The 27389-nt window shown below is 38.7% G+C and overlaps 2 protein-coding genes across 2 annotated transcripts in view; one reads left to right on the plus strand and one right to left on the minus strand.

Moving 5' to 3' along the window:
• Window positions 1-15072, minus strand: part of SLX4IP (SLX4 interacting protein) — a 227894-nt gene extending 212822 nt beyond the window's left edge. The window contains exon 1 of the mRNA XM_090286051.1: window positions 14812-15072. The gene's annotated coding sequence lies outside the window, so the exon portion shown is untranslated. The remainder of the gene's footprint in view (window positions 1-14811) is intronic.
• An 887-nt stretch (window positions 15073-15959) lies between these two features.
• LOC150003223 (uncharacterized) lies at window positions 15960-26918 on the plus strand. Its single transcript, XM_090286052.1, has 2 exons — window positions 15960-16065; window positions 26688-26918. Exon 2 carries the CDS (start codon window positions 26709-26711, stop codon window positions 26898-26900), a length of 192 nt encoding a protein of 63 aa, XP_090142178.1. The 5' UTR covers window positions 15960-16065; window positions 26688-26708; the 3' UTR covers window positions 26901-26918.
• Window positions 26919-27389: the final 471 nt, after the last annotated feature.

The following is a 27389-nucleotide window of genomic DNA, read 5'->3' on the forward strand; positions in this document are numbered from 1 at the left end:
GTGAGAGCAGACCCTGCATGAGACAACGGGCTCAGCCAGGAGACACCCGTCGGCGCAGGCTGGAGTAGGCTACAGGGCTTCAGGAGCTGCATTTTCAAAAGTGTCTGCATGCATACAGATGAACTTTAGACAACCGATGAAAAAGATGACATTGAATCAGGACAGCTGCACGGAAAACTAAGCAACGGAATAATAACAGGGCAATTACTGATTTCAGGATAAACAAAAATTGTGCAGAAAATAAAATGTAAAGAGTACTTCATACATAACTCAGTTACGATCAGCATTTAGAATCATGATCAACACTCACTCGACCTAAACACTATTATGAAGATTGGGAATGTGTATTTGTGTATGTATGTGGTGGGGAGCAAGTAAAGGGAGCAAAAGCTCCCTTTAATATTAATGGAATGTTTCAGAAGGGAGGCCTAAAACCAATCAAAAAACAACAAACAATAAGCACCACAACAGTATTAATAAAGCAGAAATACAGCAAGTAATTTAGTGATATAGAACCAATTCTTCAGTGTGAAACTCTCCTCCTACCTGAAGAGAAAGTTGAAGACAGCTAATATAGAGGTAGAACTGGGTTGGGAAAAATGCCGTGATTTATTTGCAAGCCTTGTGCATGTAGCTATCTGCCTGCTTAAATTGTGTGTAAATACTTTCAGAGCAGCACCGTCCAACAGAAAGACAATGCAAGCCACAGACTTAATTTTAAGTTTTCTAGTAGCTGCATTTGATAAAAAAGTAAAGAGAAACAGAGGAAGTTAACTTTATTACTTTATTTAATCCAATAAATCTAACATCATTCTAGCATGTGATCAATATAAAAATATTTAATTTTTGCTATTCCAACTAAGCCTTTGAAATTAAGTGTGCATTTTACATTTCCAGGACATCTCAACTTGGACTAGACATGTCACATGCTCAATAGACACTTGTGGTTAGTGGCTACCATAATGTACTAAGAGTATTTGGTTTTACTGTAAGAAAAGCACTTATTTCTGTGTCCTAGATTACTTACTTACTTGCAGAATAGGGATATCTAACTCAAAATTATTAAAAGGACTAAGTAAGATGACATATGAAGACTCCCAATATAATAATTTATAAACACTAGGCCCTGGACAAATGTTAACAATTACTATCACCTCGTCAATGATTTTTTGAAAATCTGATAACATTTTATTCTAATTCTTTAAATGAAGAAAAATATCTTTATGTGAACCCTAAATCATTTTAATTATTGATTTCTAGTCTCCAAATAATATAATGCATGTGATTTAGAAAAAATTTTAATGAGGTTCACTTGAACAAGCCCATGTAGACACAGGTGTCAATGGAAAAACTAAGTTCCTGGAAAATCAGCAACATGTATTTGAAAACAATTTATGAAGGTTGTCCTGAAAACTTTAGATAGATCATTAAAATTATATTATTTGAGCCTCATAAACATAAAACCAGTTCCCTTAAATATATTAAATTGGACTTGAATAACTTCTAAGAATTTAGGGAGTCCCTTACTGGTGGGGTATTTCAAGGATACTCAAATGGCTCAACTAAACAGAGAAAAAGAGGGGAGAGTTTTGTCAGCAAGTACCCAACCAAAGCTGAAGCATGTGTGATATAAGTATTTCAAATTATATACTGGTTTTCCCATATGTCCTCCTTTCCTGAAGGACAGGTGGACAACAGTGAAGGCTATGGCAAGGCTTTCAGACCATATCTACTGTTAGATTATAAACCGTATTACAGTGCAGGTTACATTTCCAAATTACAATAAGGTTTTAGTATATTCCTTTTCAAAATACATTTTTTCAACTTTTTATCTTTACTGGTAAAGAGCAGCTGCAGTTACGTTTTCAGAACTGGATTCTTCAAGAAGTTTCATTGCCCTGGCTGGTGTGGTTCAGTGGGTTTAGCGCCGGCCTGCGAACTGAAAGGTTACAGGTTTGATTCCCGGTCAGAGCACATGCCTGGGTTACAGGCCAGGTCCCCCAGCTGAAGGTGTGCGAGAGGCAACTGATCAATGTTTCTCTTGTACTTTGATGTTTCATTCCCTTTTTCTCCCCTGCCCTTCCCCTCTCTCTAAAAACAAATAAGTAATTTTTTTTAAAGTAGCATCAAAGTCCAATTTTAAAAATGTAATCAATCTGTAGGACTCTAGGACTAAAAGCATATTTTTATACAAAATAATGTAGTTTGCTAATATAAAATAGGCTGTATGAGAAAATGAAACTATATAATACATTTTGCATATTTTAATCCATTTTTAAATGACACGTGGCATTCTGCCTCTCAATGTATATATATATTTTTTCATTTGTTTCGACAATGTCTGGAGCCTCAAAGTCACAATTATATGACCAAAAGAGGCCTTCCAACCATCTGCACCCAGTTCTGTCATCTATTCCCCTGATGAGAACTTGGGGGACCACACCAGGGCCTCACATCTGAAGACCAAGGGTGAAAGAAGAGTCTTGTCAGCTCACTGAGGGTAAATGAGCACCACCTGTCACCTGCAGCACTGCCAAGATCGATTGCTAACCGGGCTATCAAGATAGGCATGCCCTTCCTTGTGCTGCCAAAGCACAAGTTCCCAACACGGAGTATGACTTCAAGTAAAGCTACATAAGTAGTGGTTCTCTCCTGCTAACCAAAGAGACAGAGAGAGAGAAAGGAACTCTATAGCTAAGGAAAACATGGTTTGAATTAATTTAATTTACCACTGTGGTAGGTGACATGAAACACTTCTTCATAAACAAAAAATAAAGTCTACCAACATAAAGCCTGTAACAATCCTGGCTGGTGTGGCTCAGTGGATTGAACACTAGCCTGTGAATGCGAAGGTCACCGGTTCGATTCCTAATCAGGGTACATGATTGGGTTGCGGGCCAGGTCCATGGTTGAGGGCTTGTGAGAGGCAGCAGATTGCATCTGCATCGCTCACACATCGCTGTGTCTCTCCCTCTCTTTCTCCCTCCTGCTCTCTAAAAATAAATCAGGTCTATAAAAAAATAAAGCCTATAACATGTCTGGATCAGGCAGTTGCAGAGACCTTGAGCCTGCATACTTGCTAAAGTCATTTTAGATAAAGAAGGCCTACTTCCTTTGTTTCAGTATAGCACCAGGGACAGGTGCTGGAAATGAACTACGTGGTGAACTGAAATCTGAAATGAAAGGAACCAATCTGCTAAGCCCTATATATGGTAAAATCACACCAACCTACTGTGAAAAGAGTGGGTTCTCAAAGGTGAAAAGCCCTCAGAGCACTGCTGAACACTACAAGGTGCTTAAGAAATGTCTGATGGATGAAGAAATAATACAGGTCATAGGAGATGAGTCATTTATGCATACAACTACTTATTTTTGCTGTTTTTAGAAAAATTTCCCAAAAATACATTGAATACTAACTTTCATAAAAATGCCATCTTTGATATTCCAGATGAAATTGATTATCCATCATCACACTGGGCAACAAATATCTTAAGAACCCTCTGAACTTCTGGTTTGTACGGAGAGCTGCTCCACAGCAGAGCCTGTGAGGTTACCGTCAGTCTGTCTCCTGGGGTGCCCTTTCCTGGTTCTCAGCTTTAATCAGATAGGCCTAGGGACCTAAGAGACTGCGTCGTCGTCGGCAGCCGTCCGTCTCGAGAGACGACGGTGTAGCTTCTTAAGAGTCTATCTGCACCGCCGAGAATGGCTGTGCAGTCCGACTCGGGAGTGACACGGCATCTGTCTCCTCCCGTGTTGAATCGACATCTTGCGATGAAGCTACAGAGCCTGGGCAGGGTGATATGGAGGGTCTGCTGTTGCCCATGCAGCAGACCCTAAGAGACTGCGTCTGTCAGGTTAACGGGATGTTTTCCAAGCCACTCTTACAAAGATTTCCATGGGCTTCAGAGTGAAGGCACTGGGCCCTCTGTCTTAGAAAATAAAACGGCTGTTAGCTTTATTTTAGGATTAGGATTTCTATAACAATGAAATCACTGGGTCATAGTACCATGTAAAGTGTCCTCTGGATTTGGGCCTCAGCATTTAATTCTTTCTTTCTCAGTAAAACAATGCTGTTAGGTTGACCTCTAAGGTCTCCTTCATTTCTAAATCTCTCTGATCAGAAATCCAACAGCAGTTCAAGAAACAAATAATGCTGGTACTATACAAATTCTTCCAGAGAAGAGAGCGTAAGGAAAAACCCCCTCCCAGCTCATTTTCTGAAGTCCTGTTAGCAAAACCAGACAAGGGTAGTATAAGAAATGAAAATCACAGCAATTCTATACATGAACACAGGGGCAAAAATCTTAAACAAAAAGAAGCAATTTGAATCTAGCAACATATAAAAAAATATACCAGAAACAAGTGAGGTTTATCTGAAGAGTGCAAAGCTTGTTTAACACTAGAAAAATCACATTAAAAAACTGAATTAGAAAGAAAGCACATGATCATTTTAATAGATGCAGATAAAAATCAAAATAAATTAGAAATTTGAAAATAGAAAGAAATTTCTTAATCTGAATAAAGCAGTTACAAAAAAAATGTAGTAAATGTGCTTAATGGTGAATATTAAAAGCAGTTTGAAACAGGTAGAAAATGTAGACTTAATAAAATATCATTAAACTAGCATCCTGCAAATATAAAATATTTAGTAAGTTTAGCAAGATAAGTGCAAGAAGTCCTAAAGTTGATCTTCAAACTTAATGTAATTCCAACCACAATCTTGAATATGGAATCTAAGGAAGAGCAATAAAGACTTAGCAAAACTACTACAATGCTATAGTAAATAGAATAATATACTGGAAAAGGGGTAAACAAACAGGCCAAAGGACAGACAAACCCACACATTTATAGAAATGGATGACAGAAGTGGAAAATGAAGGGATTATTCATTCAATAAACTGTGGTCTAACAAATGCTTATCCATTTAGAAAAAAACAAAATTGGACCGCTATTTTACACAACACAAAAATCAATTACAGATGGGCTAAAAACTCAAACATAGAAAATTAGAACCTTTTCAGAAAAATTTTCATGAACCCAGAGTAAGGAAGTTGTTTTTTAACTAGATTTAAAAAAAAAAAAAAAAAACAACTTTAAACCACAAAGAGAAAGTATGGTAGATGTGGCTATATGAAAATTAAAACTTCTTTACAGACTGGAAGAAAATATTTGCAATTCACATATCCAACGAAGGATATATAAACTAGATCATATAAAGAACTCTCAAAACTCAACATTAAAAGTACAAACAATCCAGTCAAAAAATGGGCAAAAAACATGAACAGGTATGTCACCAAAGAGGACATATTTATGGTAAACTAAACAAGCATATGAAAAGTTAGATATTCAACATCATTAGCCATCAAGGAAATGCAAAACAGGACCACAATGAGGTATCAATACATACCTACCAGAATGGCAAATAAAGACTGGCAATAACACCAAATGGTGAGGATACCGAAAAAAAGGATTTCTCATACACTGGTGGTGGGGCTGTAAAAGTGGTACAGCCACTCTGGAAAGAGATTGGCAGTTTCTAATAAAACTACACATGTACTTATCACACGACCCAAATACTTCACTCCTGGGAATTTATTCCAGAGAAACAAAAACCTAGGCTTACATAAAAATCTACTCACAAATGTTCATAGCAACTTCATTGATAACAACCAAAAACTGGAAACAATCCAGGTGTCTTTCCATGGGTGAAAGGGTTAACGGACTTTGGTATATCTATACCATGGAATATTATTCAGCAAAAAATAGAATGATACCTGCAACAACTTCAATGGATCGCAAGAAAATTATACTGAGTGAAAAAAAAGACAAACTGAAAAGGTTATATAATGTATGATTGCATTTATATAACATTCTTGAAATAAGAAAATCATAGAAGTGAATAACAGATTAGTGGTTCCCAGGGGTCAGAGATGGAGGACAGTGTGTGGCTACAAGAGGTAGCAGGTAGAAAACTGTGGTGATGGAATTGTATACCATGACTGTGGTGTTGGTTACATGAATAGACACGCGTGATAAAATTGCTCAGAACTAAATAAATGCTTGTAAAACTGGTTAAAAATAGTGAGCTCTCTGGATTGTACCAATGTCAATTTTCTGGTGTTACTATTTGCACTACAGTTATGCAAGACATCACTACTGGGGTAAACTGAAACTGAGTAAGGGCACACAGGCTTTTCCTTTTTTACCAACTTCCTGTGAACCTATAATTATTTCAAAATAAAAAGCTTAAAATATAAAACTTCTGTTCATCAAAATACACATAAAGAAAAGGGAGGCAGTCATAAACTGGGAGAACATATTTGTAAGATATATAACCAGAAATGGGTGAGTACGCAAAATAAAACAACCCAACAGAAAAAGAGGCAAAGACAGGGCCCAGAGCAAGGCGCCTCTGTCTCCCAGCCAAGCCTCTGGCAAGGTGGTGGGGGACAGATGTGGGAGTTTCCTGATCCCTTCCATTACATACGCCTTGACAACTGCTGTGCTACATCTAACCATGAGTCTCTTCCCTCCTTTGGGGAGGTGGGGGGCATGTCCCTCACCATTCTTTTATAAAAGCTGAGAAGCATGAAGTCTAAATACGGAAAGACCATTTACCAGGGAATCTGAGGACAGCACACTCTCTGCTCTCTTCTCTTACTGCATGTAAACAACTGTCACCTGAGACAGAACAGATGACAACCACAGACTGTCCCACGGAAAGGCAAAACCATATGCTAGGAGGTCCCAAACCCCAAAGATCTGGTTATACTACAGGTTCTTCCACAACCATATCCTCTTAAAAAGTACCTTCTGTCTTCACCCTTGCACTTCTCCATCCCCAAAACCATCACTACAGGTACTGAAGCAGGAGTCCCCTCCTCGAAACTCATCACTGGGATCTCCCCCAGCATCACAGGCCCTCTGTGAGCCCCTGCCCATGCCTCCTCTCACAGCTCAGGCAACTTCACAGCTTCAATGCCTCCACATAGCCAAACTCTGACGCATGTCCCTGAATATGCTGCTCCAACTCTCCCCACATTCACCCAGGCATACTGTGCTACAGGATGTCCTCTCTCCTAAGGCAAGTTATCCTCTGAAACCCAACTCAGATGCTGAGGCGGAGGTGCCTCCAACACCCTAGGCTCAGTTGGAAACTACTCTGTCCAGTAGAGGTTTCGTGACCATGGTGGGACAAATCTACCCAAGACACTATATTATGTCTGGGGGAAGGAAGGTGGCTGCTCTCTCTAGGGGAGAACAGTAATCAGACCTTCATCCCTCATGCCTTTTATTGAGGAGGATACACATGGGAGATACAAAGTCAAAATTCATGAATCATCAATAGCTTTTAGGCATTTGGATTATAGCTGACAATAACCAATTACATGTACCAGTACAAAAGGCACAGTGACCAGTCTGTGTCAGGGTCTATCAAACATCTTGATACCACACTGGCATTAGGTGCAAGGTTTCATACATTCCTTGCTAGAGATTGTTTAGGTTACATTTAAGGATGAGCAGAGCGGGGACTCCTATGGGCCCACAAGGAGGACCAGGAGTATCCATTCCCCATTCCCTGTTCCCCGTTCCCCATTCCCCTTGCTTCTACAGGCCCTTGAGTTAGTCGGGAGCTGCCTCTCTCCCTCTCTTCCCCCTTTTTCCCTCAATAAACCCATTGCCTAATAAAAAAAATAATTAAAAAAAGATAAGCAGAGCAAGTTCTAAAGCATAATAAGCATTCTTTAAATCCAATTCCCACGGAAATCCTCTGAGTGGCTTTCAGTTATGTCTCCCGTGCAGCCTTATGTTGAGACTTAAAAGACAAGCACAGCCGGGGTGCCGGTGGCAGGTCATGCTCAAGCTGGGGATAGAATTCCCTAAACCACAAGAGCGGTTCCCTACAAGATGCCACTTCTTCCCTGGAGCTATCCACGAATCTCCCGAGTAAACAGCTCCCTTCTCCAGGCCACACCTGCATCTTACACCACCCCACTCTCATGCTTAGTTCACCAAATAACATAACTTGGCCCTTAGTCTCCTTCCCCTGCCTAACTATAAGCCTCCTGAGGTCCATTCTTGTCCTCTTTGATACCTGCTGCATGGCACAGGTATGCATCAAAAGTTTGCTAACTTGAGTCTGTTGCTGTTAACTAAATCAGCAGCTACAGACTGTGTTAATTTATTACTTTTTAGATGTATACCTATTTATCTAATGCATCTTTGCTGTCCCCAAATCCCAAATTCCACATTAGGTCTTTCTAAAGGGAAGTCAAAGCACTGGACCTATATTTCAATACATAAATAACACTTCAACTACATGTATCATGAAGCCAAAGTTGAGAGATTTATAGTACATATAAAAACATAAAGAGTTCTCTGTTTTGTACTGAAAATAATGGGCAACAGGTCAGAAGTATGGTTAAAGTTTAGGTCATAAATGTGAGTTTTTCAATATGTAATTTCTTTTGAATTTAAAATACTGGCATTCTAACATTCATTTGAATGGAAAAGATATTATTAGCTTCTGCATTAAGTTTTAATCCTAGGAACATCCTGAGGTTTTTCTAGATTTGTTTTACTGATCATTAAAAAGTAAATGTTCACACACACAAAAAAGCAACTATGCAACCTAAAAACTTACTTGGCTAGGCTCTTAAAGTTGCTTTCAGGAGACAGTACCATGCTTAGTGCCTGGGGTTTAAAGAATAAATGTTAAAAAGCCTTGCTATCAGAGCTGCCAGGTCAAGACTAAATTCAGTGGAATTTTTATTTTATTGCATGTTTTTCATAATATCAGGACAAGCTCCAAAAAGGTTAATTTTACAAATATCTAAAAGCATATAATTTGCATAAGCATGCTGACAAGTTAAAGTATATTATAAATCTTACAAATACTGCCTCATTCTCTATTTCTTCATTTCTGAGCCCACTTTCTCAGGCCTGAAAACAGGCATTCATTTACAAAGAGGAGACTTTGATAGCGTATGACCCCACCAAAAATGTGTGTGCATGTGTATCTTTAGTAGAAAGGGAAAGGTCTTAAGGTCCTTAAGAAAATTAATTTGGGGAGTGAGTGGAAGTAGATTAAACAATATCACATTTAAATACAAAGTAGAGATAAACTCTAATAAAGAAAGTCAGTGACCCCCTAGATTATTCAGTGGGAAAATCCAAGGCACTCTGAAATTCACATTTGTCATCATTTTAGTGTTGCTGGCCTGTGTCACCAGCCAGAGCAACCGCTCCAGATTAAAAAGACTAGAAAATAACTTTAGGTTTCTAATCTCTGAATTTCAAATTTTATCAAGAAAATTATTATATCTCCTCTTATCATCTTAAAAAAATCTTTCATTAGCTTTGGGAGCAAAACTGAAAACAACAAAGGCCTAGAAATTCTGAAGGAAGAACTATAATTCAAGAACAAGAAATCATTTCATCCCCTCTACCCTTCATTCAATTTTATTACACACACACCCCCAAAAAAGTAGAAGGAAGCAATCACAAACTTTAACAAAATACCAAGGAAAAATGACAAATGAGCAAAGGTCTTGCTGGTGAGAGCCTAGATAAAGTTTCAAAAGGCAACTTCAGTGTAAAAACAATCAACTTTTCCTATTATTCATGTGGTAATCTTGAAAGCCAAAGTCAGCTTATATAAAAGAGAAAAACAAAATAAAAACAAACAGGGAAGCTCCAACAATGGGAGAATAATGCAAAGTAGCAAAAAATAATTAGGATTTATTTTTCTTTTCTTTGTCTTTAAATGTTGGTCAAATATTGAAATCATCTCCTATTACTAATTCCACTCCACAATCCTTTTAGTTACTCTATACCATTAACCCAGTCAGTTGACCCATGATCTGGGCCTCCCTTTCCTGCTGTGCCCACAAAAAATCCCCACCCAAGAGTCTTCATTAATAGACAACGTCTAATTTTTAATACTGGGTTAGCCAAAAAGACTGTTTAGTTTTTTCCATAAAGTAAAAGACGTATTTTTCATTTTCACCAATAACTATTGATTTGGATATTTTGAGTATGTCGGCTGTCTCCTGCTATTGGCTTCTAGTGGGTAGGGGCCATGGGAGCTGCTAAACATCTTCCAATGCATAAGACAGCTGCACAGCAAAGAATTATTTGGCAAAAACGTCAATAGTACCAAGAAACTTCGCAAACCACTTTTGACACGTTTGATCAGTCACAGCACCTTCTCCATACACTACACACATCTTTTTTTGCATTTCAGTTGCATTTTTACCTTTCTTGAAATAATAAAGCATCCCAGTATGGGCACATGACTAGGTTGCATGTCAGGTCCCCAGTTGGGGGCGCAAGTGAGAGGCAACCACACAGTGATGTTTCTTTCCCTCTCCTTTCTCCTTTCTCTAAAAATAAACAAACAAATAATTTTAAAAAAAGAAATAATAAAGCATTACACGCCAAAAATGGTGCTTATTTTCTTCCATCTTCAATATTAAAATGGCTACACAAAAATTCACCAATTTTGATAAGGTTTTTTTAATGCATGCTGATATGACAGCTGTCACAATACAATCTAACAAAATTGTTTCGAATGAAGTTAAAGACCACTAAGCACTACTAGAGCCATCCTACAGAAAAAAACTAAACAAACTTTTTGGCCAACCCAATACTTTGTCAGAAACAGATGTAGGCACTACTACGTGGTCAGGTTCTTAGTAAAACAGACATGTGTTCAAAATCTGCCCCTTCATGTGACCTCCGACAAGCTATCCAACTCCTCTAAGTCTCTGTTTTTTGTTTGTTTTTTAATCTATGATAATAATGAGTGTCTATCTCAAGGGTCCCATGAGGATTATGTGAGATCGGGTATGTAATATCTGGCCCAGTGCCTGGGGCACAGTGAGTGCTCAGTCTCAGTTAACCATAATCATTATAAACATGGAGGGCACAAGAAGACAGGATATAATCAATCCCAGCCCCACTCTGATAACTACTGTTTTTCAGCCACCTTCACCATAGGAAAAAAAACTTCTGATAATCACTAATGCAATCATTTTAAAATCCAATCCTTTCAATGCAAAAACTATAGAGATGTTGATTGCTAAGGTTGGAGTGATGGAGGGTCACTACAAGGGGGTCGCAGAAGGGAATTGGGAAGAGGGGTGATGGAACTGTTCTGCATCCTGATTGAGATGGTGGTCACACGATCAATGCTTTGGTCAAAACTCATGAAATTTACACCTAAGAGTAAATTCTACCACATGTAAATTAAAAATGTTTTTTAAACTGCAAAATAAAAATATCCAATCTTTTCTAACTTGAGAATAAATCATAATAATGACACAATTGAATTTGTAAATGCCCAAGATATTGTAACTGCAATATTCTATATATTATCCTACAATTAATATAAGGCATATCCAATTTTAATTACTAGCTCTGATCTATTCAGACACAAAATGTCAATACCAGGATAAATATGAGGCACCTCTTGGCTATAATAGAAGCAAAAAGACTTTGGAGATGTACCTACATCAACATTACATATGAATGGTATTCTCCATTCATGGACAAAAGGGAGTTTTATGACATTTTAGGCTTGACTTCATAGATCTCTATGTTGCTGCTTAATGAATAAGGTTACTTAATGTGCATGAGTTATTGTTCTCAATCCCTAAAAAGTAATATATAAATAGACTTCAAAGGCTAATAAAGCTTAAAATGACTAGACATGTACACAAAGGAGATAACCCACTAAAAAGTCAGTGCATACATTTTCTATTTTTAAAAAGCCGTAACATGTTTTACTCAGAAAACAATTCATAAATTATACAATGGCAAAGGTCAAGTCCCGGTACAAACACATGTTATCCCTGTCACCTCCTGGTTTCACTGTATGCAGAAGGTCTGGCCACCAAATAATGAGCCCCCCCACCCACCCTTTTTTTGGCAAATCAGATAAACTGGAAAAGAGCAAGGCAATGTGAAATGAATACTGAAAATAAAAACAACACAAATGCTCTTCAACTGGTGAAGGTAAAACAAATTACCTTATTTCCATGCAATGAAATACTACTGGGCCATGAAAAAGCAACAAACTATTGATATTTACAAAAACAAAGATGGCTCTCAATTATGAGTGAAAGAAGCTTCTCCACCACCACCTTCCTCCCTTTACACCCCACCTAAAACAGCTCCTACACTTAGATAAAATCCTAGGAAATGTAAACTTATCTAGAGTGAAAGGAATCAGATTAGTAGTTGGCTAAAAAACAGCAGCATAAGAGATTACAAAGGGCAAGAGGAAACTTTTGGTGGTGGTAAGTTATTTTGATTGTGTTGATAGTTTTCACTGGTGTATACATGTAAAACATATCAAAACGCACACTTTAAAAACATGTAGTTTGCCCTGGCTGCTGTGGCTCAGTGGATTGAGTGTCGGCCTGCGAGCCAAGTGTCTCTGGTTCAATTCCCAGTCAGGGCAAATGACTAGGTTGCACGTCAGGTCCCCAGTTGGGGGCGCGAGTGAGAGGCAACCACACAGTGATGTTTCTCTCCCTCTCTTCCTCCTTTCCCCTCTCTCTAAAAATAAATAAATTATCATAAAAAAAAACATGTAGTTTATTTGTATGACAATTATACCTCAATAAAGTTGTTTAAAAGAAAAAAAAATTAAAAAATAATATCTTCTTGGCCTGATACAGTTATACCTCAGAGATAATGAGGGTCAGATTCCAGACCACCATAATAAAGCATGTACACTGTATCACAATAAAGCAAGTCGTAATCTTTTTGCTGGTGGAAAATCTTGTCTTCCATTTGTAAAAAAGCAACACCTGTGAAGAGCAATAACGTAAACCTCAATAAAACGAGGTATGACTGGACGTGAAAATCAGAAACTATGAATATTGCACTTATGAAATGCCGTTCTTCCTCATGTTCATAGTATATAAGTATTCAATACATTGTGCACCACTCATATGAGGCTTACGAAAAAACAACAGGGTCTTCATTCTTCTTTTCCCAATTAATAGATGGAGAAAGAAGAGACAAAGGCTGGACAACTTGCTCAGGACATAGGATAAATAAATGCAAATTAATTGGTTACTGGGAAGCTGATTCACTACATTCCTAGTCCAAGTCTCTTAATTGCCTTCAAATTTCTAATTATTTTAAGTAAAGCCATAAGAGATAAAAAAAAAAATCCAACATACAACAACATGGAAAATGTAAAAGTCATTTGCAGTTTCTCTAATACCTCACTGGTTCCTTCATTCCATCCACAGGTCTCAACCTCTGCTGATACTGGGCTGGAGTCTTCTTTTTTTTTTTTTTTTTTTTTAAGTTCCCCAGGTGATTTTCATGAGTAGCAATATTAAGAACTCCCAAGATAAATCCAATTTAGATTTCTCGTGAAAGGAACACAGAAGAAAGGTGCCACAAAAAGCTTTGGTAAACCATGGCCCAAGGTTTTCCAAATGAATAATGAGCTGTTGAACACATACAGGCTTTTGAGCTCAACATTTAATAAATTAGAAGTAAAAATATACACATAGGTGTTGTCATAACAGAAATTACATAACAATACACCAGACTAACAAATTCTCTTCCACTCTTTAGAACGCTAAATTGGCATCTTGACATTAAGGTGATGAGCTAAAAGCATTGAAAAAATGTGTCATATGTCCACTGCACTTAAAACATGGAATTCACTGACAACATATTGTGAACTCTCTAAGAAACACAAATTGAAAAGAAACCATCTTTATCTTTAGCATTTCTTCAGGAAGATTCTGACTCAGTGGGTCTTAGAATGGGATCTAAGACTGCATTTCTAACAAGCACCCAAATGACAACAACGCTGCTGATAGGCAGACCCTTTGTGAGCAGCAAGGCCCTACCTACCTAACTTGAATACTGGTTGTAAAATTAGCCAACTGTCTACAAATGTGGAAATGTATAGGTTCCAGGAAATAAGAGTCAAAAGGAAAAAAAAGTGGTAGGTTGTGGGGGATAGTAGGAGTGAGTGCACACTTCAATACTTGTATAGTCTAACGGTGCTAAGCAGCACAGAATACAGGCCTATCTCATTTTATTGTGCTTGGCTTTATTGCGCTTTACAGATACTGCGTTTTTTGGGGTTTTTTTTTTTTTTAACAAATACAAGGCAAGAGCCTCCACCAGCAAAATGATTACAACTTGTATTGTTATTATTACTATTATTATTATTATTATTTTATCTGATGACCTGCATGATTACGGTGGTCTGGAACCAAACCCACAATAATATCGCTGAGGTATACCTGCGCTATTACTTGCCCCAACCTAGTAGCTATTAAGGTCGATAGAATGTAAACTCTATGAAAGAAAGTGATTTTTCAATTTACTACAGCAATCTTATGGCCTACCACACATTAGGTACTCAATAAATGCATTAAATAAATGAATGAATGAGAAGTATATACAAACACAACCTGTATTTATGTCACAGCCAAAAAATGTTTGGGAAGGGGGCTAAATATGTACATACTGATGTTTGATACAAATAACTGACCTACTCATTTTACTCCATTATGTTCTTTAAAAAAAAAAAAAAATTTCCAGACCAATACTTCCAACTTCAAAACTAAAAACCAGGCTTCCCGCATCCTAATGTTTAACATTTTTTCAGCTCTTGTTGACGACAATGAAGAGAGGTGGAAGCACAGGAAAAGGATTCAGAAAACACTCAAAAATCAAAGGGAGGGAAAAAAACATGGGGGGAGATGGGTAAATAGTTCAGTTCAAGTGAAGTAACATCTTAGTTTGTCAGGAGTTCCACGTTCTTACCTATGATGGTGGCAGGGTTTGGGCTCGGGCTTTTATTTGTTTTGTTAGTGTCCAGAGTCACTCGTGTATCAGGTTGTGGAAACTCAGATTACAGAGGCAGCAGGCTCTGAAACCGCCCTTCAAAAGCTTTGCAGATTCGTACTCGGACTCACTTTCCGCTTCCCTGGGTCTCCCCCGCGAGCAGGGGAACTGCGCCTCCGCTCAAACACCACGTGATTTGGGCAGCGTCTCTGTAGGACTGAAGACAGCTTGAAGCTACAACCAAAACTTAAGATGGCGACAAAACACTAATCGAAGAGCCTGGATATCGCGACAAATCTGCCCAAAAGAAAAATGGCCTCCGCTCATGATCTCCCATCTTCAAGAAGGGACCAAAACAAAAATGGAGGTTAGGCGGGCTAGTCAGAGCCCATAAACGCGGTATGATTGTCAGGTGATTAATCACAGTTATCTACAATGCTTTGCGTGGAGATGAATGAAAGGAAAACAAAACGCAACATTTCTACAGTAGAGTGTTTCTTGACACCGCGTGCACAAGGATGCAAAGATTCTTCGTAATCTTCGATTGGGAAAATTATAGAAAAGACAGGTTTTAAAGTAAAGGTGGATTTTACAAGGTCAGATAAACTCAAAACTACCTATAAACTAATTTCCTCAATAATTCCTTAGAATGGTAGAGGAGATAAAGGTTTTGTCCTCCAACTAACCAGCAACACTTGGCGAAAAGGACTGGCTGGAGCGCGACCAGCTCGCACTGCGCAAGCCCGCTTTCCAACGCACTCCGGAGAAATTGTGTTAAATTCCTCCTCTCCTGGATTTCATGGCAACCGTAAAAAGAGGGGATTTGGCGCGGAAGGACAAAATAAGGACCTTTGTGATTGGTCAACTCTGGGAGGCCGGAGACACAGAACCACTGACTACTTCTTTTTATTTCTTCGGTACGTGCCTCTAAAGCACACGCCATAACGAAGATACTGTGACAATCTTATATGTTATTTAAAATTTTCAATTTCAACAATTTACTGAGATTGATGCTGAATAAACCCCGCCCCTATTCCTTCCGGCCACTGCTTTCTAGGCTGAGAACTTCTTTAAAACCCGGAGAGCGGCACGTGGAGCGGCCCCGGTGCAGTCGCAGGGGCGCGCATGCTCCGTCTCCCAGCTGGGCTCGGGCCTGTGGCCGTGTGAGCCTGGGCCTGCGCGGGAGTCCCGCTGGTGGCGGCGGCCTAGGGAGGCCCGGCGACTGGTGGGCAGGTGAGAGCACTGGAATCTTACGTGGAAAAGCCAGTTTTCTACCCGGCCAAGAGAGGTGACTTACAGGCGCCTCTTCCGCCTTCTCAGAGAGGTCACGGGTGTCCTCTCCGAAGGATATTTGGGGGCGGGGAGAAGAAGGCTGGCTCCTTCCAACGCTGAAAACCTACGTTTAAAAAAACTATAGGCAGGCCCTGGCGGGGTGGCACAGCTGGTTAGAGCCTCCTCCTGTACACCAAGGTTGCGGTTAGACCATGGTCAGGGCACGTACCCGGGTTGTGGTTCCATGCCCGGTGGGGCGCCTACAGGAGGCGACCGAACCGAGTTGCTCTTTCTACCTCCACCCCCCACCCCCACGACCCCGCTACTTTCTCTAAAACCCATAAACATATCCTCGAGCAGGGGTAAAAAAGGAAAAAAGCTGTATAGGCAGTAAATATTTGCCAGTGGCAGGAACGTGGACGGCGAGGGCGTGTTCAGTGTTGTGGGCAGAGTTCCGGGCGCAGAGCCTCCTCCCTGACCCGTCTGCGCGGCCACACTGTGGAGGAGTAGATGCAAAAGGCGTTTCAGTGAAAGCCCCGATTGCACCTGCGCTGCCCCCTCTAGCTGGACCCAGTGACTCGTCGGTCGTTCCTCTTTCACTGGGATGGCGCTGTCGCCAGTGCCTGTCTGGCAGGTGGGGGCCACCCTCCGACGTGGAACTGGACGTCAAAAGTGTTGTACAGGAAGCGTGGTAGTGCCAACCGTGTGAAAGCAGAAGCAGGACTCGCGTGGTAGTGCCAACCGTGTGAAAGCAGAAGCAGGACTCAGCACTTTTGAGTTTGCAGGGATCGAAGTCCTTTTGAGGTGTAGACCTTCTGAGGTCATGTGCATCTTTCTTCCAAAGGGGACTGTGCCCCACATCCTATTGCTGTTTTTCAGAAGCTCTCAAAACTTGTAGTTTCATTGCTTCATTAACATCATCAATTTACCCACGCTATACATAGACTATATAATTTATGCATATTATTTATATATACTATGTATACTAATATATGTGTATATACATACATATATATCTCGCTGTACTGAGTTAGACACAGCAGTGACCAAGGCAGGCATGGAGCTTATATTCTGGTGATGGGAAAAGAAACAATAAATAAGTCCATGGATTAATAAACAAGGTGTTTCCGGATTCTCCTAGGTTGAGTTACTTAGGAAGACTCTCAGGAGACTTGAGAGCAGGATATTTATTAGGAAGGACTTTTGGATGATTACTGAGGAACAAAGCAAACGGGATTGGATGAATAGAAAAACTCAAGCTGCAGTGCAGTCCCAAGGAAGGCCTCGACCTGGCTCGCAGGAACACTGGTGCTGGGCTGGCCTTTCAAAGTTGTCTCAAGTTGGAGGGTAGAACCAAGGCTGTGTACTTCTCCATTGATTGGATGTCTGTTGCCCTGGAAAGAGGAAATAACTTCAACTCTCTTCAGCATAGTCAATCCTGGAGGGGGACTGACCACTGAGGGCTCTGTCAGCACTCCCAGGAGCTAAGGAAGCATCTCATTCTTAAGGGGGATCAGGGTGGCACATCACAGCATTCACCACAAAGGCAGGGCTTTGAAGGTAAATAGGGAGATGTGCTAGAGAATAATGGGGATGAGAGAAGGGAAAACTTTAGAGTGGGTGCTCAGAGACAGGCTCTCTGAAAAGGTAACGTGAACCAACAGCCAAAGCACCAGAATGAGCCACCTTGTGTAGGACAAAGGGAACAAGACTATACGTTCTGCTATGCACTGAGACTATAGCAGAGAAACAAAATAAGTGACTGTTACCTTCTGTTATAGTGGGTGGCAGTTACCAGCTTTTATAGATATTGACTCCCTGCTCTAACTAAAGATGGAGTAAGTAAAAATGGATTGAGATTAATTCAGAGGAAGATAGAGGAGAAGATGAGAAGTAGAGTTTTGAAAAATTAGTCAACTTGGTAAAGACTTTTAATCTATACAGTATATATAGTTTTTCTCCTATTGAGCATTTGTGTCTAAATAGGATTGTGCCTTTCTGTTCTCAAGCCTGTATTCTCTGTGAGGACAGGAACCTTGCCTTAGGCATCTTGGTAGTCTCACCTCCTCCCAGCCTATAATGTCTTGCTAACACCTAATAAACACTAAGTAAACATTTGAATAAAATTAATCTCATACATATTTGAAGTAAAAATTGATAATCCCTAAAAAATATAAACACTGTAAATATGACTGTAATTGGATCTGTCTTTTCATTAGTCCCCAGACATACGTTATAACCAAATATTTGTTGAAATATTAAATGATAATATACAATTTGGTCAAACAGGTATCTCCAGAGATGCCTATTTTTGTATATGATTTGTGTGAAAGATAATGTGCTTCCAATTAATACTAGCTGCTACGTTTTGAATACTTTCCACATATTAGACACTGTACTAATAAATACTGAAGTACATATGTAGTAATCTTCATTATGTAACCCCTATATTACAGATTATAAAATTAGGCAGGAAAAAAATAATTTGCGCAAGATCATAACTAATTTGTGGTGGAGGTTAGAATTTGATTCCCATCATTACTCAAAGCCTCATCACACTAGGACTCTCCTATTTAATCAGTAGGCAACTTCATTAAGTTATCAGAGAAACAAATGTGAAATTATTCCCCATATTTGCTGTTCTGCTCTGTTCTTGAGTTTTCCTGTTTTCCTGGCTCTCACTTTAGAAGTTTGTCTCTTGTCTTTCCAATAACATTGTGTAATCTGATTATAGGTCCACTTCACTCTACTTAAAAGAGCCCCAAAGACCTTACAACCTCTCTCTTGAGAATCTGGGTATATTTATTGACATCTAGACTAAGTGAAACTGCCAGGAGAAGTGGGTCTCCTCCATGGGAACCACTTCCCTTAGCATTTCAGTCCTCTCCTATTCTTCCTACACTCCAGGTTGACCCCCAGTAATAATTTTTCCTTTTAAAATAATCAAAATAATAATAGCTAGCAACCACTGAGTCCAGACTAAGTGCCAGATATATTGCTAACTGCACAACAACCTCGTGATATGGAAGTCATTATTCTCATTTTACAGATGATAGGACAGGCATAGTGAGGTTAAGTGACTCATAAGGCGACACAGCCCGCTGTAAAGTGGTATGGTAGAGGTTGAAAGCCCAGGCAGTAGGATTCCACAGCTCATCTTCTTAATCACTACAGGACAATCCATTCTTACTAAAATGATTGGCCCTGCTTCACCTTCTGATGCTGGTATGGAGGAAATAGATCCTGATGGGCTTTCATGCTGTACTAAGAAATTTAGACTACACTTTCTAGTCAGAAATGTCACTGGAGGCCTTTAAGCAAAACAGTAACATGAACCTGACTTGTACAGATTTTCTGCAAGATAACAATAGTGTGGAGAATGGATTAGTAGGGAGTAGACTAGATCAATGGTTCTCAAACTTTAGCTTCAGAATTACCTAAGAATTTGTTAAAATACAGATTAATGGATCCCGCCTTAGAGTTTCTGATTTAGTGGGTCAGGGGCGGCACAAGAATTTGCATTTCTCTTTAAGTTCCCAGCTGATGATACCGCTACTGGTGAGGGGACCACACCTTGAGAACCACTGGACTAGAACTAGACAGGAGGTCATTTGAAGTAATGAGGATTGTGGCTGTGGGAAGAAGTTACATAAAAGAAATACCGTGGCAAACGGCTGGACTGCGTGACTGGCTTGATGGGAGTATAAGGAAAAGGGTAGATTTCTGAATTGAGTGAGTTGGTAGGTAACGGTTTTTTTTTCTTTTGTTTTAATTCTAACCGAAACAGGAAATGCAGATTGAAGAGCAATTTGGGAAGGAAAGATTTACTTTTGACATGAGATGAGTTTAGACTCTCTGTGGGCAGAGTTGGGTAAAGGTGAATAGTAGCAGTTGGATATACCAAGTTTAAGCTGGGGAAGATGCAAAATTCATTAGTGGATGTGTTACAGTAGAAGCTTTGGATATAAGTGAGACCACCCAGGGAACAAGAACGTGGGGACAAGCCGGCCAAGGACAGATCTTTAATAAGGTTGTAAACTGAGGGGCCTTTAAAGGAGATTGAAAAGGGATAGTCTAGGCTCTCAGGTACTTAAAAGAGTTTCAGGAACACATCAAAATGCATAGAGATCAAACAGGAGGAGAGATCAGTAGTCTTTATAGTCAGAGCAGTTTCCATGGAGAATGGAATGAAAGCAGATAGTTTAGGTTTGAGATGGAAGTCAGAAGTGACTCCAGAAACAAATGTATTATTTGAAAAGAATCAGATTCTGTAGTAGCTAGAAGGGAGACTTACAAGAGGCAGCTGCTTTAGGGAATTTGTTTTTGGTTCTTTTCAATGGAGAAAAATGGTCAGGTTATGCAGAGGAAGAAGACCCATTACCAGTGGGAGGTGAGGGAAAGAAGAGAGGGGTCAGAGGAGTTAAAATCCATAGACATAGTAGAAAGTGGCACTGACTGGGGCATAGTTAACAGCAGTGCAGCGAGGAAGGGGATTAAGATTGAGGGCTGAGATGGGTACAGGAAGGTGAGGGTGCTAATAACCCAGTAGCCACAATTTCCTCTGGCTGATAGGTTGGGTATCTGCAGAAACAAAGGTGGAGAGTAAAATAGGAATCTCAAAAATGATGACGAGAGAAAATTGGCTCTTTAGGGATTCAGAGCTGACCAGAGGTACACGAAGTCACTGCTAGGGCACCATGGGCCCACGCCACTGCACGTTTAGTATGGCACAGTCTGGCTATCTGCCTGATACCACTCCCCTTCCCGACACCAACGCCAGCATCCAGTGGCAGCTAGGTATAAAAACAGTGAAAGGGACTAGAAAGATTTTCATCCAACTCTATAAATTATAAAACCTCTATAAACAACACTTCCACCTTTCTGGTAAGTCATAGGCTGCCAGTAAACTGATTTTCTCTTCCTCATTAGTTGCTAATCACTTACTCATTCTCCACATTCTGGGCTGACAACTATTAGTAAAACTCCCATATAAAATTCATGATGCTTTCAGTATATTATTTATTTCTGAATACATTGATTTCACAGTAATGGAGGATGGGGATAGCAGAGACCATAAAATACTTATGCATAACTGTGTTGACCTTCACTGTTCTCTGTGACTACTCCTGACCCGCTTCTGACGGGGCTGTGCTGCCAGCAGCTCAGCGACTGAGTGTAGGTTAAGCTGACCTTGAATGTTGGGGTAGGGAAGGTGTTTGGATTTTTGCTGAATGGAAACTTTAGAACTCAGGTATGATCCATTTAGTTCATCAGGAGTTGACAGTAATGTTTTGGTGTGTGTATTTTTACAAGACTGGCAAAGTTCAGCAAAACTGTTTTTAGGTGATATAGTTGGGGAAAAAAAGGATACTATTGTTCTCTTTAGCATGTTAGTTGAATAGCCATGAAGATAATATGCAGGCCTATCTAATGTGGGTAAACATTCAAAATTGCAAAAATTTGAACTGTTCTATTAAAAGTTGAGGATAAAAAGAACTATTTTTAGCATCAATAATGGGAATTCAGGATTGAAGAATTCACAAATACCTAAAGCAAACATTGTCATTGTAAAAGAAAAGGTAGACAATTTCAATAAACTTCATCAGACATCACAGTCACAGAGCTGGGTTAATTAATTGTTTAGCAATATGTGGAGTGTTCTCTTCATGATTCAATTACATTGGGTGCAAGTTTCCAAAAATAATTTTCTGAAATGCTTTAAGCAGAGCAGCAATGAAGACCAAAAAAAGGAATTGCCTAACACTGTGTCTGAAAGACCAGCAGATGGCGCCCAGCAAACCTAGTAGGCAAAATGAGAACCTCTTATAGAATATTTCCTGCATCCAGGTTGTTGTAAACTTAATTTAGTATTGCCAATAGCAACCCCTGGCAGTTTTACTTGACATGAGGCTACATGAAAAGAGTAATCTGATAGCTAGGGCCGGACTGTTTAGGATTTTCTAGGAAACTTACTTGCCTTTTTTGCCTTTCACCATACTGTGCAGAGCTATCACCAAAAAACCCTCATTTAGCTTAGAATATAACCAGTTGTAGTAAGGCCTTAGTGGTAGAAATTGAGGGGATAGTAATTGCGGTAATACAAATTTGCTATTCTAGACACAGTAATGCCTTCACTTTAGAGAGTATTTGTGGTAAGAAGCGTGTTATTCTGTTTTCTTGGCCTTTATATGTACTCAAAAAGAATATAGTACTTTAGTGAGGTGGAGCTATAACAAGCTTCTCCCATTCTGTTCATTAATCTCCTGCTATTCTGTGCTAGGAACTAGGCTAAAGAAAACTGAACTAAAATTAGCCCAGCTAATCTCAGCTATTAGTAGGTCCCAGATGTTGTGTTTGGAGGATAATGGACTCTTTTGCCCTCTTGTTTTGGACAGAGTGGTAAGAGATTACAGTTAACCTCTTACATATGTACCTGACCTAAGAATCAGAAGAATGTGCCAGGTTTATTGCACTGGATGGTTGACCTCTGTGACCCTCACAAGCATGCACCATGCATTTAGAATTTTCTTCTTGTCCATTGTCATGCACTGTAAATCCTAACTGACTATTGCCAGAGCTAAGATACTGATTCTTAACTTTTGAAAGTTGCTTAATAGAATATCAGGACCTTTAGGACATTGCAATCTAAGGCCACCATTAACTGACATTAATATTGGAACCAATCACTTAGTATTTCCTTATTTCTAAAGCAGTATCATAAAATTGCTATGAAAACAAAAAAATATGAAACCTTTTGAATAATGCAAGGTATGTGTTTTTGGAAGGAGAGTATAAGAAAGCATAATTGTGTTAAGATTGCCCCTACCATTTTCTGAACTTAAAGCATCTCAATGTATAAAAACATAAGTATCTACTTTCTTTTTTACTTATTCATTTATCTTCAGCTTGAAGGGTCCCATGCCTCCTGTTTTTGTTAGTTTGATCGTTTAAGAGTGTGTTTAAAGAAGATTCAGGAAAGATAAGGAAAGGGGAGTGAGAGGTATATTAGAGGGAGGGTAAGAAGAGGAGAAATGTCTTCCGCTGTCATTTCTGTTGCTGCATTCCTCCCAAGAAAAGCTCAATGAATGAACAACAAGCACTAACTTAACTTAGGGACCTGCTATTGCTCATCAACCCTGATCATTTTGAGCACATTCTTGAGAAATGTTTGTTTCAGATGCAGGGATCTCTGGTGTCCATAAAATAGTTCCATACTACTTGGAGTGACTTGCTAAGTGTTTTTGAGGGAAGGACCACCTCAAGATAAACTTTATTTAGCTTAATTTTCCATTTCCAAATTAGATTTCCTAGTCTCCCTGCTGATTGGCACCATGAATCTTTGTAAAAGTCAAGGTTTTTAAAAACCTTGTAAGTTTATATGAAAAATGAGTTGTTCAGAAATCTGGTAGGTCTTTATCTTATCCCTTGAAGCAATATATATTGGCTGTGAACATGGGCTCTGGAGTATTTGCAAGAATACTTATTACCATAGCATATTTAGCAGTAAAATATTGAAAAAAATCAAATTTCTATCAATCAGTTATCTGTCAATAGAATATCTCCATACAGTCAAAAGCTGTACAACTATTAAAGATCATAATGAAGATTTATACTCTTGGAGGGAGAAAAGTTTACAAAATAACATGTATATTATGATCATATTTTTGTTAAAACCAAGAGTATAGACATGTTTAGCTGTATTTTCCTTATTTCTGCATTTTCTAACTTTGAAAAGTAAGCCTGTATTACATTTACTAGAAAAATGGCAGTGATGCTAATGTTCATTTTGAAAAAAAGTCCCACAAAATTGAAAAGAAAAAAGCAGTTAAATCAAAAGTGTATCCCCAAAATGTATTTAAAAGTGCCACAAAAGGATATGAACAAAATAAGGAACACTGACTACATCAGATTTTAAATTTCAAGGCTTTATTGTCTTTTTCTTAACTAACAATGAGCCTTTTTAAAAAAGTCTTTTGTGTCTGACCCTGGGAAGTTGGTTGTTTAAGCAACAGAATGCATGTGCAGTAATACATTGGAAAGCTCTCAAGTAAGGGAAACAAAATAAATTAAGGTTGCTATGCCATTTTAGGAGTACTAGTTCCATCTTGCTTGGTGGAGATGTGCTGTTAGGTGTAATAACTCAGTGTATTTATGTGGATTAAATGTGAAGACTCTAAAAGTACTTTGTAAAGTAAAAGACCCTATCATCCTGATCCTAATCATTCTTCAAGTTCTCTCAAAGGGCAACGGAACAATCATCAGAAAATAGTTACCTGCTCTCTTACCTCCATTAGCAAATCAATATGTGAAATACAGAGAATTTGAGGGAGTGGGAGCAAGTAGGTGTTGAGTAAACATTTAAGGTAATTAATCATTCAATCAGCTCACATCATTTATTAACCAAGAAGTGCTGTTACCAGCCCTGTGTGATATTTGGCAAATAATGAGTTTTCAACCAAAACAGATACTGATTCCCAGGCTTAACTAAACCTAAATCTAGAAAAAGATGTATAGCTCCTTAAGTTATTCCAATGAATAAGAAGAATAGACCGTTAAACACAGTGTAAATAAAATGGAGTGCCTCCTTTATCCTTCACCCATGAATGACCCAAAGATTCATTGAGCACAGGGAGCTAACTTGAGGTAGCTACTCTGAGACTCTTCTCCAGGACGGTTCACAGTACATCACATTACTATGATTTACATAGAGAGAATAGTACCACACTTTTTCAGACATTACTATATGGATTGTAGTTTAATTTGTTCTGAATTTAAGTTATTGAGTTATCCCAACTTTATTGTTATAATCTTTTATCCAAATGACTCTTTTCTGTAAGCTATTTTCTAAAAGTTTATAATTCTGGAAAAAGCTGACTAATATCAAGTTATGTTGGTGATCATGGAGAAGTAATCAGCAAACAGCAGACATGCTCTATTAAGAATATTGTGACTTGATAGCCTCAAGTTGAGAGTGACAGATGTTAAAGTCACCTTAAGTGTTGAGGATACTATAGATAGGAAAGACAATATCTTCTAAACCTTTAATTCAAGGTATTTTGTGGGCAAAATGCCACATGTCAGTCAACACAAGCTAGTTGACTTAAGTGCAGCCCCTGTCCCTCCTTTCCTTTAGTAAGTTACCCTTATTTCCTTCATTGCTCCAAATCACCCAGTGCCTCCCTCAGTTGTTTTATTTATCTTCAAATCTCAAGTACTCCAAAGGCTGTTATATAGTGGGTTTCAGTGAAATTTAATCATACAGTTATTTGTGATTGACTTTCTCCAAAGATAGAACATAAATATGTCGATAAAACATATGGTCTTTAAAGGTTGCACAAAGTGTCAAGAATACCAAAGCACTTTAGAGATGGAAAAGGCCATAAAATGCTTTCAGTTACAAAGTAGGCCATGTTTTCTTCACCTGCTAATTTAAGTTTAGCAACAAAGTCCTTATAAAATTTGTACCTTGGGGAGAAATGGTTTCTAATGCTAGGAATAATATATGTACCTAGACATTAACTCCTAAGTTTCTGTTTATTTTTAATATATATGCATAGAACACAAAGACAGTTCAGGTATTTAGCTCATTAGTATTATATTTTAATCTTGACAGAAGGGAAGGAATAAGTAAAGATTGTGTTCAGACATTTTTCTAATGGCATTCACGCAAAATTACTGCAAGATATTTCATGATACTGAAACTCATTCATGCAATTGAACCTAATTCTTATATATCCCATAGATGATAAAGCAGTCCTTATTCTGTGCTCAGAAAAGAACTTGGAAAATGGTTCCCTTCATATCATCACAAGTTTATAAGCTAATTACTAAAGCCTAATGAGAGTCCCTGAAATAAAAAAGTATAAGGAGTCTTTAGAGGTTGTCTAGACTCAAGTTCCCAAAACTAACTGATCATCAGAAAGACTTCCTGGGCCTCATTCCACACTTTCCAAATCAAAGATTGGGGGGGGATTTTTTCAATACTAACTAGCTTTGTAACTCCACGCAAGTTACTAACCCTAATCTCTTCATATAAACTGGGTTAACAGCAACCCCTGTAGGGTAGAATAATAAGGGTAAAGAGTCTAAAATGCAGTGGTTCTGCACATAAATGTGAAAGTGGCATGAATTCATCCTAATTCATAGAGTTCAAGCCATAATTTTTTTGGCTACAGTTGGAATCCATGCGTGACTGTCCCATTCTCAATTGAAGCGTCATTACTTATACCCTGTCACAGTGCAGAATCTAAACTCTTATTGCATATTTAAGAAAATTATATTTAAAAAGTTATGTCCATACATGAGTGACTGTCTCTAAAGATTAATATAGCTTTCCCAGCAAGTAATGTTGCTCTAATTGTTGACTAAAAGTTTAATAACACTTTATAGGTTTTCCAAGCCTAACCTCCTTCTATCTGTTTAGGTCTATAACATATCTCAAAAGTTAATTAGCATTGCAGAATACTGTAACTAAAAATGTTTAACAGTCAGCTTCTATTAGAGTGTGATACTTTGCGTGTAGTGCTTTATAGATGTAAGTTGAAGGATTTTTTTGTTTTCTTTCTCATTTAACCTTTTCTTAGGTACCCTGATGCTAAGGTGCTATGAGCTTTCAGAACTTCTGGAGAGACTACAAAGTTCTGGTTGTTATGGTGCCTTTAGTTGGGCTCATACACTTGGGGTGGCAGAAAATCAGAAGCAGCCCTATTTTCCAAATACCTAATAAGGATGATGTTCCTAAGCCAGAGGATCTAGCACTTGCACATCCTCAAAAGGACCACACCCAGGAAAAATAGCAGCTTTGCATTCTTCAGGTAAGTTCCATTTAATCTGTAGCCAAATGGTATGTTCCAACCAAATGCTATGTTCTAACAATGGGAAACATCTTTTAAAAGGTATCGAGTTCTGGCAAAAAAACAAAACAAAACAAAACAAACCTCAATTGGTAAGTTTGCTGTTGATTTTATTATCAGTGGGCAAAATATTATTTTATAGTTGCTTCTATAAAATTTTGTTTTACAGAGGCCTTTGACAGTTGCCTGGCAGACTCATAAGGATATAAAGAGAAAGGCCCATCAGTCCGTTACTTGTCTTGTCCTTTACACCAGCACCGTCACCAGGATCATGAATGTGTCTGAAGGAGCAGTTGTCTCCGTGCTATAAATCTATTCTAGAGCATACAAATCTGAAACTTGCCAAAGATGATTTTCTTTATTCTGTTTTTTCCGAGAAAAAACTAATTATATTCATTCCTTAGTATCTAATAGTTTAGCTTCAAAATAATT

The sequence above is a fragment of the Furipterus horrens genome, unplaced genomic scaffold, assembly GCF_987537825.1.
Source record: "Furipterus horrens unplaced genomic scaffold, mFurHor1.1.pri manual_scaffold_8, whole genome shotgun sequence".
NCBI classification, from domain to species: domain Eukaryota; kingdom Metazoa; phylum Chordata; class Mammalia; order Chiroptera; family Furipteridae; genus Furipterus; species Furipterus horrens.